Source organism: Larimichthys crocea, chromosome XIII (genome assembly GCF_000972845.2).
Source record: "Larimichthys crocea isolate SSNF chromosome XIII, L_crocea_2.0, whole genome shotgun sequence".
Classification (NCBI taxonomy): Eukaryota; Metazoa; Chordata; class Actinopteri; family Sciaenidae; genus Larimichthys; species Larimichthys crocea.
Window position 1 is genome coordinate 27,891,799 of NC_040023.1, and position 15,227 is coordinate 27,907,025.

The 15,227-nt window shown below is 41.0% G+C and overlaps 1 protein-coding gene across 1 annotated transcript; it reads right to left on the minus strand.

Moving 5' to 3' along the window:
* Positions 1-3,161: 3,161 nt before the first annotated feature.
* Positions 3,162-14,655, minus strand: cep76 (centrosomal protein 76). The gene is made up of 13 exons (XM_010752276.3): positions 14,298-14,655; positions 13,359-13,514; positions 13,109-13,193; positions 12,807-13,031; positions 12,522-12,707; positions 11,577-11,674; positions 11,235-11,363; positions 10,801-10,992; positions 6,610-6,776; positions 5,619-5,778; positions 4,911-5,084; positions 4,232-4,449; positions 3,162-3,544 (listed from the first exon to the last, which is right to left on the minus strand). Exons 1-13 carry the CDS (start codon positions 14,358-14,360, stop codon positions 3,406-3,408), a joined length of 1,992 nt encoding a protein of 663 aa, XP_010750578.2. The 5' UTR covers positions 14,361-14,655; the 3' UTR covers positions 3,162-3,405.
* Positions 14,656-15,227: the final 572 nt, after the last annotated feature.

Below are 15,227 nucleotides of genomic sequence, written 5' to 3' on the forward strand. Positions count from 1 at the left end.
TATATATATATACACACACTGATATTGATATTGATGTGTAGCAGGTATGATGTTATAAAATATACCATGTTCACTATTTCAGTTTGGTATGTTGCCACCTTTTGCTGCATTAACACAAAATACAGCTGAGGCTGATCGGAGTGTCAGTTCTGACCTAAGTCAAGCAGATTCATCACATGGGTAGCATGAATGTCTGTACAAAGTTTCAAAGGGAATAAAATGGTTACGCTTCATTCAAGTAATGTCATTTCCTGGAAGTTTCCTGGAAAGAACTAATTTGTAGTGAAACAGACAATGTCTTTTTTAGTTTCGATTTCTTGAGCTGCGAGTGAATTCTCTGATTTTTAAATGACTTGACCTCGTAGCTTAGTCTATTTGTAAAATAAGTAATGAACTGTTTATGCCACATTTAATATTCCTGAGGAAAAATCAGTGATGTACGGCATCACGCAGGTCTGCACAATCTGAAATGTCAGCACATTTCAGCCCTCCTCTCTGGACAAACTGAACAGTTAGTGTGTTTGTTCTGAAAGCGTGCCAACTGGCCTTGGCACTGTCACCTTACAGCTATGCTTTAAAACTTGCAAGTGGCTATTGGCCGTCCTTGCAAAGAGCAGGTCGTAGACACTCTCATGCAAACTCATTGACACCACACATACTGTAGCTGCATGTTGTTATGCAAAAGAGTGGAATCGATTAAGAAGAGTGAGCCCGTAAGGCACAAAACATTTGACCTCTTTCAGTGATTAAAATGCATTTTTGAATATTAGTTTTTGTACTTACATTTTGTACATATTATACATCTTATATACATTTTGTACCATACATTGAAACGCTTGTTTTCACTGCTAACCAAGTTATGAAAACAGAGGAAGTACTAAAACAGCTTCCACAAGGAATTATGGGACATGAGACAGGCAAAGCGGCATCACTCCAGCATGAAGAGCATCACAGTTTTCCAAAAAAACTTCAATGTGTTTCCAGATGTTTTTTAAATTATTATAAAAATGTCTCAATGACCGACAACATCCTCGTTTGACTGTGAGCCATAATAAACAAACATGTCACAGTAATATGCTAAAGATGGCTGCGAGCTACAATATATTTCTCCCAATCAACACCATTATAACAACTGATGATGCAGTTATTGACAGTACTTGTGAACTGCAGGAGAACTGTCTTCAGACGGAAAATACTCATTAGCAGCTCATGCCCCCCTCGGAAGAGGAAGATGATTACATGTGTAAAAAAACAAAGTCTATGCACGGTAATTCAAATTGGAATGGAACACAATTTCTACCTGTAGGTTCAATCTATCTATATCTGGTTCAATAACATCACTAATTACCAAAACTCCAGTCATTGTTGTGTTTATGATAAAAATGTATCCTCTTTACACTTCCTCATGACTAGGTACCAAAGGTGGCATTAACACACACACCAAGAGTTTTTACAGAAATGTTTCATTTGAAAGTCTCACCTGAATGCAAACACATGCATGTCAGCAGCAGTGTTAAGTTTGCAAGGTGTGACTGATGGTTTTGTTACACTCAGTTTTGCTAGAAACCAGCATCCCCTCTCCTTTCTTCCTGTTTCATACGGTACCTCCCGTCCCACAGGACCTATTAGTCAATTACACCTGAGCGCTGCTGTTTAATATGGGCTGAAAACATACCTGAGTTCCCAGCATCAAACACTTCCTTTGCTGTACATTCTTCCTGTGGTATACAGTAATGAGTGCCAAAGTAGGTGTGTGTGTGTGTGTGTGTGTGTGACATTCAGAAAAAGGGAGGAATTATTCATTAGCTCTCTATTTCGCTCTTTCAGCCTCCCTCCTGATCCTCATGTTCAACAACTCTGGGGCAAATGCAGAATTGCAAATTAGCTCCCAGAAAAAAAAATCGAATTAATTGGCCATCCTCACAGGCTTCTTGTCAAAGTTTGGGCTGATGTGTCAACGCTTCCCCCAGAACTCCAAACAGCACTGTGAAATATAGCACAGAGCGGAAAAAACAAAAGGAGCACAGCGAAGCACTCCATAAAAATAAAAACTACCTGCTGTGTGTCAATTAATACAGCGCTTCAATCAGGACAAAAACTTTCCGAGCTGACTTCTTCTACCCGCGCGATAACTCGCTCAACCAGGCAGCTGTCATTTCGCCCTCTCTGCATTTCCACAATCAGTCAGTCTCAAATTAGAAGTCAACATCGGGCCTGTGGGTTCTCAGTGGCTCTCAGGCCAGAATAATGGCTTCACTGTGGTTTCTGCTGCTGCACCAAAAGTGAAAAATACATTCAAGATTTTGCAACATAAATCAAATCATTCAGTTTCCCCACTTATTCAGCCTGTTTTGCATCATCTGGTTTAAACATCTTCATTGATTAAATACGCACCCACTGACTTGATCACACTCTGTCTGGCAGTGATCGTTGGAGTGGACCAGTGAAGTGACCGCAGTCGTGTTTTCCGCTTGTATTTAAAGATGCTCTTCAGAGCCGTGAAACAGAGAGCCGCATCCACCGAGCCAACATTTGTCTTAAAACGCCATCTACTGCTGCATTAATGTATTACAAATGAATAAACACGTGTTTTACCATGCTGTGGCTCTATTATGAGGTACTTTATGTTGTGTGTGTGTATTTTTAATCAGAAGTGAATGAAACTATGTTAGATACAGAACATTAACAGGATGCTGATACAATCACAGGCATCATTTTGTTGTTATAAAGTCAGACTCAACATATTTACAGTATTGCAGCGTGCTGTAAACTAAATTCAAAGCTTTGGTTTCAGTTTTTGAGTTCAGCTTTCATTTTTTTGTGTATAATATTAAGGAAATGATTCCGAACTTTTTTGATGAGTTAGTGAGATCATTAATTGTGGCTGCTTTATTTGAAAATGCAACATCAGTGATTGAAATTCAGTGATTTACATTGTTGTGATGCTGTGATGAACCATCTGCATGTTTTACGTAATGTGTAATAGTGTTTTTATTTTATTTTGTGTGCTATGTGAGATATTTTGTCATTGGAATATGCACTACATGTCTTAAGACCTATTCAAATGAATGAAGTTAATGGCATTATTTTTAAGTTTTTTAAGTTTTAAAAACTATTCGACTGGAAATGATCTTCAATAAGGTCTGTACAAAGTTCACAGTCAGATAAGCAAAGTTTATTTATTTACAAAAATAGATATATATCTAAATAAATACAATTCTGAGTGTAAAAAGTATGTACAAATGAGGAGTCTACTGGACTACAAAATAAAAGCCTGAGTATCACAGCACAGCCACAAATCTATAAGCACCAGGCCTGAAGTGTCCTCGCAAACATCTAAAATATCATCCCGGGGTTTGGCGTGCAACATAAGCTGGTAGTTTTTGGTTACCGTGTGTCTGTTGGTCAGAGTACAGAGCGGTATTTACACGCAAACATGAGCCACACCGCACATGCGTTCTCAGGATAGGCGAACACCCGAACACGGACCGCGAGCCTCACGTGGTCACCGCGACAACACACTATCTCCTCACAGAACGGAGACCTGCACAGGAAGTGACAAGAGAGAGAGTGTGAAATATGACGTACTGTAAAGTCTTTTTTAAAAGTGATAAACCTTTTTTGAGAAACCTGTTCTGCTCTATAATATGTTTATAATGAAAGTGTATATCAGAACTATGACTTTGGAGAAACAAGTGAGTCTTTTTACTCCCCAAAAAGAAGTTTGGAAAGGCGGGAATTTAGGCTGCTAATGCCCACACATCCAGCTCAGGAAAATCTTTTGGTGTCTTGGAAGCTTATAAATAAAATGCATTATGTATTCTTTGTTTTATGTTGTTCTAATAATGCAAACGCCTTTAGTGCCTAGGAAAATTGGACACATTTGTCGGTCCCTGTAGCAAGAGTCTCCTCTCTCTTACAGGTCAGAGGTGAGGATCTGCTACATGACACTGCAGCTGCTGGGGATTTGCTGCCTGGGGGATAGTTCAAACTAAATCCTGTCACAGACAAAATGGTGAGTTTGCAGTGTTGCTGTGTCTATCACTGCAGTATGCACAGGCTAGTTTACAGTTTACATTTTTTTAACCCTCCACACAGCCTCTCCTTGAAACTCAACAATCTTATCTGACTGGTTTCAGAGATTTGTTTAACTGTGCTTTCATACACTCACAATAGTACCAAAGTTCAGTTGTTGTTGTGAGGATTTTTTTTTCTAATCCACATGACTCACCTGAGGCAGGTGGCAAACGCTCTGCGAGCGTTGCGGTGCAGGAAGTGGATGGGGAAGCCTTTGAAGGTGTGTCCGTCCGGCACCGCTCTCCTGACTGCGTCCTGGAATTCCTCGTTACCGCAGGAGACGCCAGTGCAGCGCTCCAGCTCGTAGGCTGACAGCGCCGAGGACAGCAGGTAGGACAGGTGGTCGTCCCACACCGTCGCCAGCTCCAGATCCTGGAGGAGGGAGGAGAGCAAGACAGATCACTTACTTACTGCTCAGTGATTAATACACAACACATGACTTGTGATTGGTCAGTGGCAAATCAGACAAAAAAAACAACACTTTGTCACTCCATATGCAAACAGTCAGTCTGTTAAAGGCAAAGAGTAGTTATATGATAATTTATAAATGAGATTTTTCTGAAATAGGATATTTGGGCCACAGTCAAGTTTCCATCAAATGTAGATCAAACATTAACCTAATTTACAGAAAACTGGCCAAACAAATGAATCCATGTTTCCTTCCACTGTTGTCATGTTCATCAAGATGATGGAATTAAAGCACCAGTCAGAGCTCATGGTGGAAATGTGGCATTTCTGTCAGTTTGAGGAAGGTTAGCCTCTCTTTACTTTTCCACTTCAGCCAACCATGAAACTTTTTGGTGATATTTCACAATGTGCAAAAATAGTTTTACCTTCCTGTGCTCTGAGACCAGGTAGCGCATCTCCAGCTCCAGCTGGTTGCTGGCAGCAGCGGGATCCAGAGACGGGGCACAGAGTGGAGGCAGAGGGGGCAGAGAGGTGGTGGAGCCTGGGGCGCAAACAGACTTCAGAGCCTCTTCGCTCATCGCCTTCCACCGAGACTGATTCTGGAGGGGAAGAAAAGAGGCAGCCATTTACCTGATGATACTTTTTCTCGTTCGCACAGTACCACCAGCACCACCAGCACCACCAACGCTGCAGCCACTGGGGGTTTGCTGCCTTGCTTTAGGGTAACATGACAGGACAGGAGTTTCTGATTAATGGAACTGTTGCAGATTCAATTTCTCTCCCCACAAACCAGCCCCTGGTCTGATCTGGTCACAAGCCCACTGTTCTCTGCTCCAGGCTCCCTCTGCCCTTGGTTTGACTTAAAATCACCACAGTCCATTTGATTAGATTTTCTCTAGACAATTTAATATGCGGAGGAAATGAAGATTTTCATATTAAAAATCATTTCACTGAACCCTGGCGAAACAAACCGAATAATGTCATTTCACTTTGTCACTGGCACTTTTTCAACATCTAAGTCCCTTCATGATTAATAAATACCACATAAATCTGATTTAATCAGTTTGACAGTTCCCTGGTCAACCAATCCGGCGACAGAGATGAGCAAACCGGGAGGGACACCAGCCTCTTACCTGGAAGTCAAAGACACAGAGCTCCACAGCATCGGAGGGCTGGCAGTTGGCCAGGAAGGTGTGCTGGTTGAAGACACAGCCCACAGTCCGGTAGGGGGAGGACGGTTTGGGCTGGGGGGCCAAGGGCGGGGCATCTGGGTCTATGGCCTGGTGCAGGTATCTGACCATACGTACGAGACATCAAAGATTATCAGTGTCATCGCAGACATACTGACAAAATGATCAGAAAATGCTCTTTTCACAAATTAATAAATAGGATTACAGCGTAGGGAGCGCATTTATTCCACGAAGTGATGAAAATAAACTGTAGCTCTATTCAATTAGCTTCATGGAAACTGCCTAACAAATACAGTTCCAGTTCTAATGAGTGAGAAATGACCGGACTGAAATGAAAGGCTGGGACACAATTGTACAATTTAGACTCAGATTAGATTCAGAAGATCCTCGAAAACCTACGAAACACTTAGAGTGATCCACGAGTGCTTGCTGTAAACAGATGTCACGACTTTCTGCGAAATTGACAGAAGATATGAAATGAGGTCTATGTCCGTTATGAGATCAGTGAGTTATGGACAAAGCTATAATTGATGGACAAAATCCCAGAACTGGATGACCACCAAAATGTAATCAACTGTTCTCTGGCCCAGATCCCAGCCATGAAATTTCATGGAAATGCCTTCATGGAATTCTGAGGTATTCTGCTGACAAACACATAAGGACAAATATAAAAAATACTTTTTAGACAGTGTTTATAATTTACTAGTTACAGGAGGAGTTTTCAAATGTTTAAGTTAAAAAAAAAATCTAAATATGCGTCTATATCTTTTGTTAATTTCTCTTCCTTTATTATTAACGATAAGCTGCATTTCCTTAAATGTCCAAGCTGGTCTAACTACTCTGGTGGCACTGTAGTTAAAGTTCTGGTTCAATTCCAGAGTGACGGGGGGGGGCAGTAAAAGCAGCTTCGTTACATAAAACACATTTATTGGACCTGTGTGCTGTCAGACTCTCCCAGAAGGTGATGCTCCCATCAGTACCGCGGGTGAGGACCCAGGTGTGTGGTGTACCCTTGGCTTTGGTGCCCACACAAACATACGCATCCAGACCAAAACCCAGCAGGAGGCTGCACAGCAGGGTGGCGTGGTCTTCACAGTCCCCCTGAGGAGGACGGAGAGTGAGGAAACTGTTGTTATCAATATCATGTTTAGTGTTCTTTAAATGAAATATTAAAGTTAACATAAAGTCAGTTTTACTTCAGGAGCCCAGAACCTCTTTTAAGTCCACTTTAGGTCATACAAAGTCATGACAGACTGAATTGTGGCTCCAAAAGCCAGAAGGAGGACCTTTCATGTCATGTTCTCAAAGGTCAAGAATGAACTCTGTGTTCCAAATAAGCCTTTTTGTTTTTCCTTTAAGGGTGGGTCTGGGTAAGGGTATCAAAAATGTATAATAACATCGCCAAATATTAAATCTTACTCCCAAAATGTTATGATTTTATTCTCAAAATATGAAAGTTTATGTGGAAATATTGGCACTTTATTCACAAAAACAAATATCACATAACTATGTTTGTTCTCAAAATATTACCAGTAATACTAGTTACATTGAGAAATATCAAGACTAAATTCTTGAGACATTTGACAACTTTTTAGCTCAGAGTATCCGCCCCATGTACGAAGGCTGAGCAATGGCCCAGGGTTTGAATCCGACCTGTCACTCTTCAGCTATCTCTGTCAAAAATAAAGCTTGAAAAAAGCCCCAAAAAATCTTTAAAACCCCCCTCCCAAAAAACAACAACTTTTATCTCTAAATAAATACATTTTATTTAAAAATACTACAACATTATTCCTTTATTCTTTTAAAAAAAGTTTTATCTTGAAATATTATTATAACTTCCTAAAAATGATCTTCCCCTCCCCATTAACACTGGTTCTGACGCCTAAAATTAACTTGAAATGTTGTGCATTCAGACTCAGCTCAGACCCCTTTGGTGTGTGCCAGCTGGTTTCGTCACTTCCACTTTTACTGAAACTCTCTCCTGGAATCTCAAGCAAAATATAGACGAGCTGTTAGCAAATATTCAGGAGTGAGAAACTGCATGGAGTTTAACCTTGATGTACTCCGGGTCCCTATATTTAGACGGATTTGAACAGATTTACTGCTGTCTTCACACCGTCCCTGTTGCTTGTCTATTTCATCATGTCACTACAACCGTGTGGTTTAAACAGAAATACAATATCCTGTTCTTACTACGCTGTTAGCTTTTCTCAGAATACTTGAAAATACATAAGAAGAAGCCTGCTGGAGAGGAAATAAGCTCTGTAGTCATCAAATTGTCCATGACAGTAAGCAACTCTTATTTTACTCATGTAACTTTTTCCGGTAAGGCCTGGGTTGAGCTGGGGACTGCTACTGCGTGCTGGCTCGGGCTCCGGGCAAGTCAGAATGATAGATGTTCCCCAGAAGTGCTAATATGGACGGCAGCATTGGAACAGGCTGGGGACTGATGAGGCTAAATTAATTTTCCCTGGAATGAAAGTCATAAATCACAGCTGACAAGGGCCACTTTGTGAGAGTTGTGTTGTGTCTGTCTTGCCAGCCGCTCACAGAGGAGAGGCAGGGAACATTTATCCTGTGGTGGTCTGGGAAATTCCCCACTATCTAGCCGAGAGATGAAAATGCAGCAGTTAGTTGACTCTGCACAAATCCTTCTCAGAAATGACACAATCAGCCGCTGCTCAGAAAAGGAGTGAATGTGAACGTTTACGTGACGCTGTCTGACAGGAGCAGGAATATGTGACATGTATTCTAAATGTACATTCTAGTCAGAGGTTATGAGGATCTGCTTAAAATACAGTTACATTACATATTATTCAATATATGATCTTTACTTCACACCCTATAAAAAGGAATGAATTATACTTGCGTTGGTTTTTGATTGTTAATGTGTCATCGTACTGATTTCAAAGCAGCATTATGTAACTTTTCTACTCTACTTTCTTCACTGTCATTGGTTCTGTGTCCTGTGCGCCTGTTCTCACGCTATGTAACTTTGTGCTCTGCATCAGGGGAAGTATGTAATGGTTGGCACCACTAAGTCACACACCACTAACTATTTGACTGGATCATATTTTACTGAGAAAATGGTTTTCCCTCTGATGTCCTCCGGCACCTCAACTCTCTGCGAATTGCAGAGTTTTTCTGATGGACAGTGAAGTAAACTGTAGCTGCTGTTAGCTAATATTACTTAGTTTAGCCATAACGTTATATCCTGAACTACGAACACCAGGGGAGTGTTGGTGTTTACACAAGTGGCACAGGTGTTTTGGACCACCGGGATGAGGAGGTTTTCAGACCCTGCATGGGGGGGTTGCCGATGGCAAGCGGCGTAGTTGTTGTTCTAGAATTGGAGCTTGGCGGCTTCTGGCAGAGCAAAATGACCAAAGAGGATGGGAGAAGGAACAAGCCACTGGACCAGAGTAACTCTAGGGCTGACTTTTAGTCGTTGGTGAGAGCTTGGTGAAATAAAAGGCTGAAAGACAGACGCTGTGCTGGGTTGACTGCTTTTGAGGAACCACTAGGGATAAGCAAGAATTAGGGCTGGTCAAAAGTTGCTCAACGTTTTCAGTTAAGGTAGCCAAGTCATTTGATGAAATCTGAGGTGGAAAATAAGAAATATTTTGCAGTGTTAATAGATAATTGATTCAACATTTGCCGTGATCAAAAAATGAGGAGTGAAGGATTTAAAAATGCGATCTAGAGTTAACTAAATTTTGTTTTAATTTATCTGAGCAACTGGTTGACGGTAAAGGAAAAGCTTTTACCAACTGACTGGAGCTTAAAAGGAAAAGCTTCTTTTTACACTTGAATGTTAAATATGTAATGCTAAACTGTTTTATTATTAATAATTATATTATATTAATGTATTAGTTATATTTTTTACTCATCTGATAACAATTATTACATGATGTTTCTGGGCTCCAGAGACATGACTCATCAAATGACTTGTTTTGTCTGATCAACATTCAATATAAGTTTATATAAAACAGATAAAGGCACCAACAGGAAACAGATGTGGGAAGACTTATAACCGTATGACGTCCCTCTGTGCTTTGTTTTGTCATGATGGATGTCTTTTGTATATTTAGTTGATACTCCACCTTGTGTAGCCATGGTTTTCAGTCAATAAATCTTAACCTGAATGACAGATTGGTTCATTTCAGCAATTCAGAATCAGCTCCAAAGAAATCCAAGAATAGGTCTCAATGTTATGTTGGAAAGAATGTCCACGTCACAGTCAGGGGTCATGGACTGTAATGCGTTTGGCCAGAGAAAAATATTACAGAAGACAGGATGGGAAAAATAACGGGGAAAGACATGGAGCGGGAAAGAGACTGCGGAACATGTTTCGTTAATCTAGTTTTCAGTTTTGTTTATCTCCCCTAACTGGCTGCAGGTTTAAACATCTCATTTGATGCACTGTGTTGAAGAAAGGTGTTCGTTGTGTTTGACTGAAGTTTATAGTATTTTTCATTTTTGGTCATCAGTATGTGATTAGGATGACTGAATGAAGAGGTTTGAGAAGACCATTTGGAACATGTAGTTTCTGGTTTTCAGATGGAAAACACAAAAACTTTTGTTCACAAAGCATCCAATTAATTGACTGTTAACTATTTTTATTATCTAAAATAAATATCTGAAAGATTGATTCTCTTTTGATAATCACTGACAGTAACATGCAGTTATTTCCATCTGTGAACTTGTAATCTATGTCTTATTATCTTGCCCAGAGACTCATTAGCGCTGTTAGATGTCCAAACTGTTATACTGCCTGACAGAGCAAAGGAAAAGTTATACCCATAATAACGTGAAGATGGTCCAGATGGAGAGTTTGGATGACTGCCTTGAGTGTACTCAAAGTGAGTACGTCACAAACAAGATAGTAAATCACAAAAAGTCCAGAGAGTCACCTGGGTGAGTGACTTCATAAACTTTGGATTTATTTCCATTCAGAAGAAATCATAAAACACTTCCCACTTGACAGGAAGTTTGGTGTGAACAGCTTTAAATCTGCCATTGTAACTGTCTTCAAACATCTAACGGTCAAGTAAGTACACGGTCATCTGAAAAAATAAGCCTATCCCTGTTGTGGCTGCCAAGAAGCCAGACACTTCCTCCTTACCTTCCCTCTACACAGGAAAGCCATTAATGTGCACCACTGCTCCTGCTTGCCTCCTCCACTTCCCACCACTGGGGCCTTCTCGTGGGCCAGCAGGCTGACGAAGCGGGCCGCTTGTCGTGGACTTTCCAGCAGTCTGCCGGCCCGGAGGACACGCACGTACGAACACACTGGCCTGTTGACGCCGTTCTCATCCTACAGAGAGCACAGAGACACACCCAGAGGTAGTGAGTCAGGAGTCAAAAGTCAGGATTCAATGATCCCTAAACTGGGTTAGGAATATGAGAAGTCTTCAGTGTATGTGGCCAACAGCAAATTAATTAGCTAGTTCCAAGGAAATCTATTTGGTGTCTGAGTACATATACAACCCATTAACCCACTCATTTAGAGAATTCCATTGTTAGTAAAATGATTAAAACACGTGAATGTAGACGAACCTGTGCAAAGATCTTCACCATTTTGGATTGGTGAGACGGGCGTATCTCCAGGAACTCCCTCCACCACTGTTTGGCGTAAACCAAGAAGAGTCTCTCCTTCTCCGCCGTCCTCTGCCTCTCCAGTGATTGCTGAATGGGAAATACACAGTGACATCAGTTATTAAGCATAGAGCTTTGATGAATCTTTTACAGTGCTGCCATTATATCAAGTCTGATTGATTCGTAACAGCATTAATGGAATCCTGTCGTAAAGATTCACTGGTAATTCACAGCATTAACTTATTCATGAATAATGAAGCAGATGAATAAACAGACAGGATAAAGAGACTCCAGTGTACTGACCTGTGTGCTGATGATGTCAGCACTCAAACTCTCTGTGAGAGGAGGGTAGAGCTCCAGACTGACCGTCAAAACACCAGCTGGGACTTTGCATTCACTTCCTGGTGACACACACACACACACACGTCACTGAAAGCTGATGTCACACTCAGATTCATAAAGGGACACATTCTTTTACTGTTAATATTTTACAGCAGTGGTTTCCAGCCTGAAGGCTAGAGCCCCTAGTCACAACATCATGGACAGAAAAGATAAAAATGATTGTTTAGCTACTCAAATTCTAGTTATTTCATGAATCACTTCCCTCTAATCTTTGCTTGTTTCTTGTGAAACACTACTTCATGTAACCTCTGGTCTCTGGTCAACAATCAGTGTCATTCAAAAAAGGAAATCTCAGAGATTCATAAAGAAAACTAAATCAGTTTTTACTTGAACTACTCAACACTCATAGGCATGTTCAGTCTCTGAGGAGTTGTTATAAGCAGACATTGCTTCATTTTACAACAACACATGTTCTACAGCTTCAACTGTATAAATGTCGAGAATTAAAAATACATTTTGATTACAGAAACAAACAAACAAAAACTCTTAACAAAATCATTTTAATTCCATATGTTCCCTCATAGAACATCTTTAGGACGTTTAAAATAAATATTGCTTGTTGTATGATCATCTACAGACAAAGGAAGCATCTTTGTGGCAGATCTTAACTGTAGAGTCTGGAAGAGGAGACTTGTGCCGTTGTTTTCTGACTGTTGCTTCCACACTGTAACAGTATTGTTTGATTTCTACAGTAAGATGTCAGTGTGAACTGGGTTCTCCTCTACTCTATCAATGAACTGCATTCATTATTCGTCCCTCTTACTCGCATTTTAAATATAAAGACATGAATAATTCAGTGCACAGCATCACTCGCCCATTCACTGTAGCAGAATCACCCTTCCTCACCTACTCCCATCAGCTCCACAGCAAAGCAGGTCTTCCCACTGGGTGAGCTGAGGACTGTCCTCCAGTCCAGGAAGTACGACGAGACCAGCGTCGTCTCGCTGGAGGTGTCAGTCCTGATCAGCACCAAGTTAACCGGGTCACACATGGAAAGCATGCTGGTCGCGTCTGCCATTTTACTGCCCTCTCCTGCAGTCCAAAAGTAACACAATGACACGCCTAGTACTGATAATACATCAAGCGACAACAGAATGACAACCACTGGTCCTGCTGTTCATTTACATGTACCTATGCCATCTCTGTGGATCTCTAAGAGGAAGCCCTCCTTCAGGTCAGGTTCACAGGCACATGGCACTGGCTTGGAGCGAAACCTCTGGTTGCGAAAGTGCAGGTAGAGTGTAAATGTAGAACACACCTGACCAGGTAAAGGCTCTGGCTCCTGAAGGTGCTCCAGAAAGGCCTTACCACCAAGCACTTGGAAATACAGGTACCGTCTGGATGGGTCAATATTGGCTGAGAGAAAGAAAAGTTCACTTAACAGTTCAAGCATTTAACACGGTCGACTTGAATTTGTAAATTATGTTTCTTACTTTTTTTAAGGGGAATAATATTCTGGTCAACAAAGTGAGTTGCAGGCTTCGGAGGAGATCCTGTTGTTACATCTGTGGGTACTTCCTACCAAAGCAGACCAACCAAATTCATATACGATGGAGGAATTGATATCTCGGTTCAAATTAGTATTCAAGCACTGAAATTATTCAAGACAGGTATTCACATTCAGTTAGGAAGAGTCCATGTTTAATGTGGAATCTGAAAATTGCCTGCAAAGTGTTGGCTGACCTGGGTAAAGTGTAGGTCCTTCATCAAATCATCTACGATGCCCCTGCGCTGCAGAGCACGTAGGAAGTCAGCCTCAGACAGAGATCGATGTGATGGACCTTGGTCATCCCTCACAGTCTCAGCCAGCACCTCTCGGATCTTCCCGTGGATATCCATCTGATCAGCAGAAGAGACAGAATAAACACTCTGAGTCCCAAAGAGACGTGTCATCAATGTTCTGTGACGTATTTGAATATCCTCTTAAGGCAGACTTGTCATTTAAGGTTAATTAATGATGAACACATTCCCACTGATGTCACACTGCCCCACTTTTATGCTCGTTTATAAGCACTCGTCCCTCTTCACACTGTTGAAGAGAGCACAAAGTTCTCCATCACGATCAGCAGACCTGTGAGAAGGTATCCAGAGGATTACTGCTTCAGAAAACTGTTAATACAGTCGCACATTACGTCTGAATATTTCGCCCTCATGTTGTCTGACACGGATTCCATTAGAAACTTTAGTGCAAATGCAGGATCAAAATATAATATGCCTTTCAGATAGGAAAAACAAATATAGCCGATCAATGGTCAGCCAGTCACCAGGAAACAAATCACACTGGACATTCATGTATCAGTGCATCCCTCCCAGCTGACCTGTTTGTTGATCAGAGAGCACTCTGAGGATAACGTGTTTTAAACCACAGACATCACATATATATTTATCACAGCCGAACTTAAAGTAAAGACAGAGTTAAGAGGTGCTGTGTCGTTAAACTTTATTACTTTGCTATAGTTCTGAATGGCAGCTGGGGAACATCTGCGTAACTAACAGTTAACCACACACACACACACACACACACACACACACACACACACACACACACACACACACACACACACACACCGTTCAATAACACACACACGTATCAAAGCAAAGCTAGCCGTTTGATTTGCTCACCTTGAGCAGGTGGTTGTGAATGATCTGCTTCAGCTCGGAAGCTTTCTCTGGAGGCAGAGACATGACAGCTGACGAGCTCAGGGCAGTTTAGAGCAAATGTAGCCAGCTACGTTAGTGGTATGGTCCTGTTAAGAACGATAAACAAGTATAGTTTTCTTCGTTTAGCGATATTTAAGCCTTGTAAACATTTGTCACCTGTAAACACTGACTGCAGCCACAACTGCCAGTTTAAACTACGGCGGAAAAGTAAGCGGGAATGCGGCTGACTGATGCCTGACACCGAGCTGCTGATAAAACTGTTGAGTTATTCAATAATTCAGTGATAGAACAAAATAATACAGGTCGGATATGGTGTTACTAACAAAACTCTTCAGTTTAAGGGACAGTTATTTTAGTTGTATTCAATTTTAGTCAAAGAAATAGTTACCATTTTATCAGGGATCGTATTGGTTGCCCTAATGTCGTCACTTCCTCCAACAACCAATAAAGGACCGCTTTGTAGTCCAAATTGTAGTTTCTATTAGTTGGCCTGTTAAATATCAGTTGTATTTACCCCATACGTTATTTTTTAGAACAGAATTAAACCAGTTTTATATGAACACTTTTTTTTTTTTTTTATAAATATAGCATCTATGATTATTCTGCTTATTTATATATAAAAAAAAAAAACAATCTGCAGTGTTTCTTTTGGTGGATAGCTCTGAACAAACAGTGCTTCCTTCTCCACACACGCCAATGCCATCCCACAGACGAGAGAAAATGAAATTACTACAGCAGTCAATATGAGCAAGGCCTCTTCTTGAAATATTGAATCAATTCCTGGAATCCGCAATGAGAAGTCTCCAGTCTGGCTGCACCGATTTAACTCGGTCAGAATGAAATTATGACTAGAACACAGCAGTGCAGTGCAGGGATGGGGAGAGCTGTGGG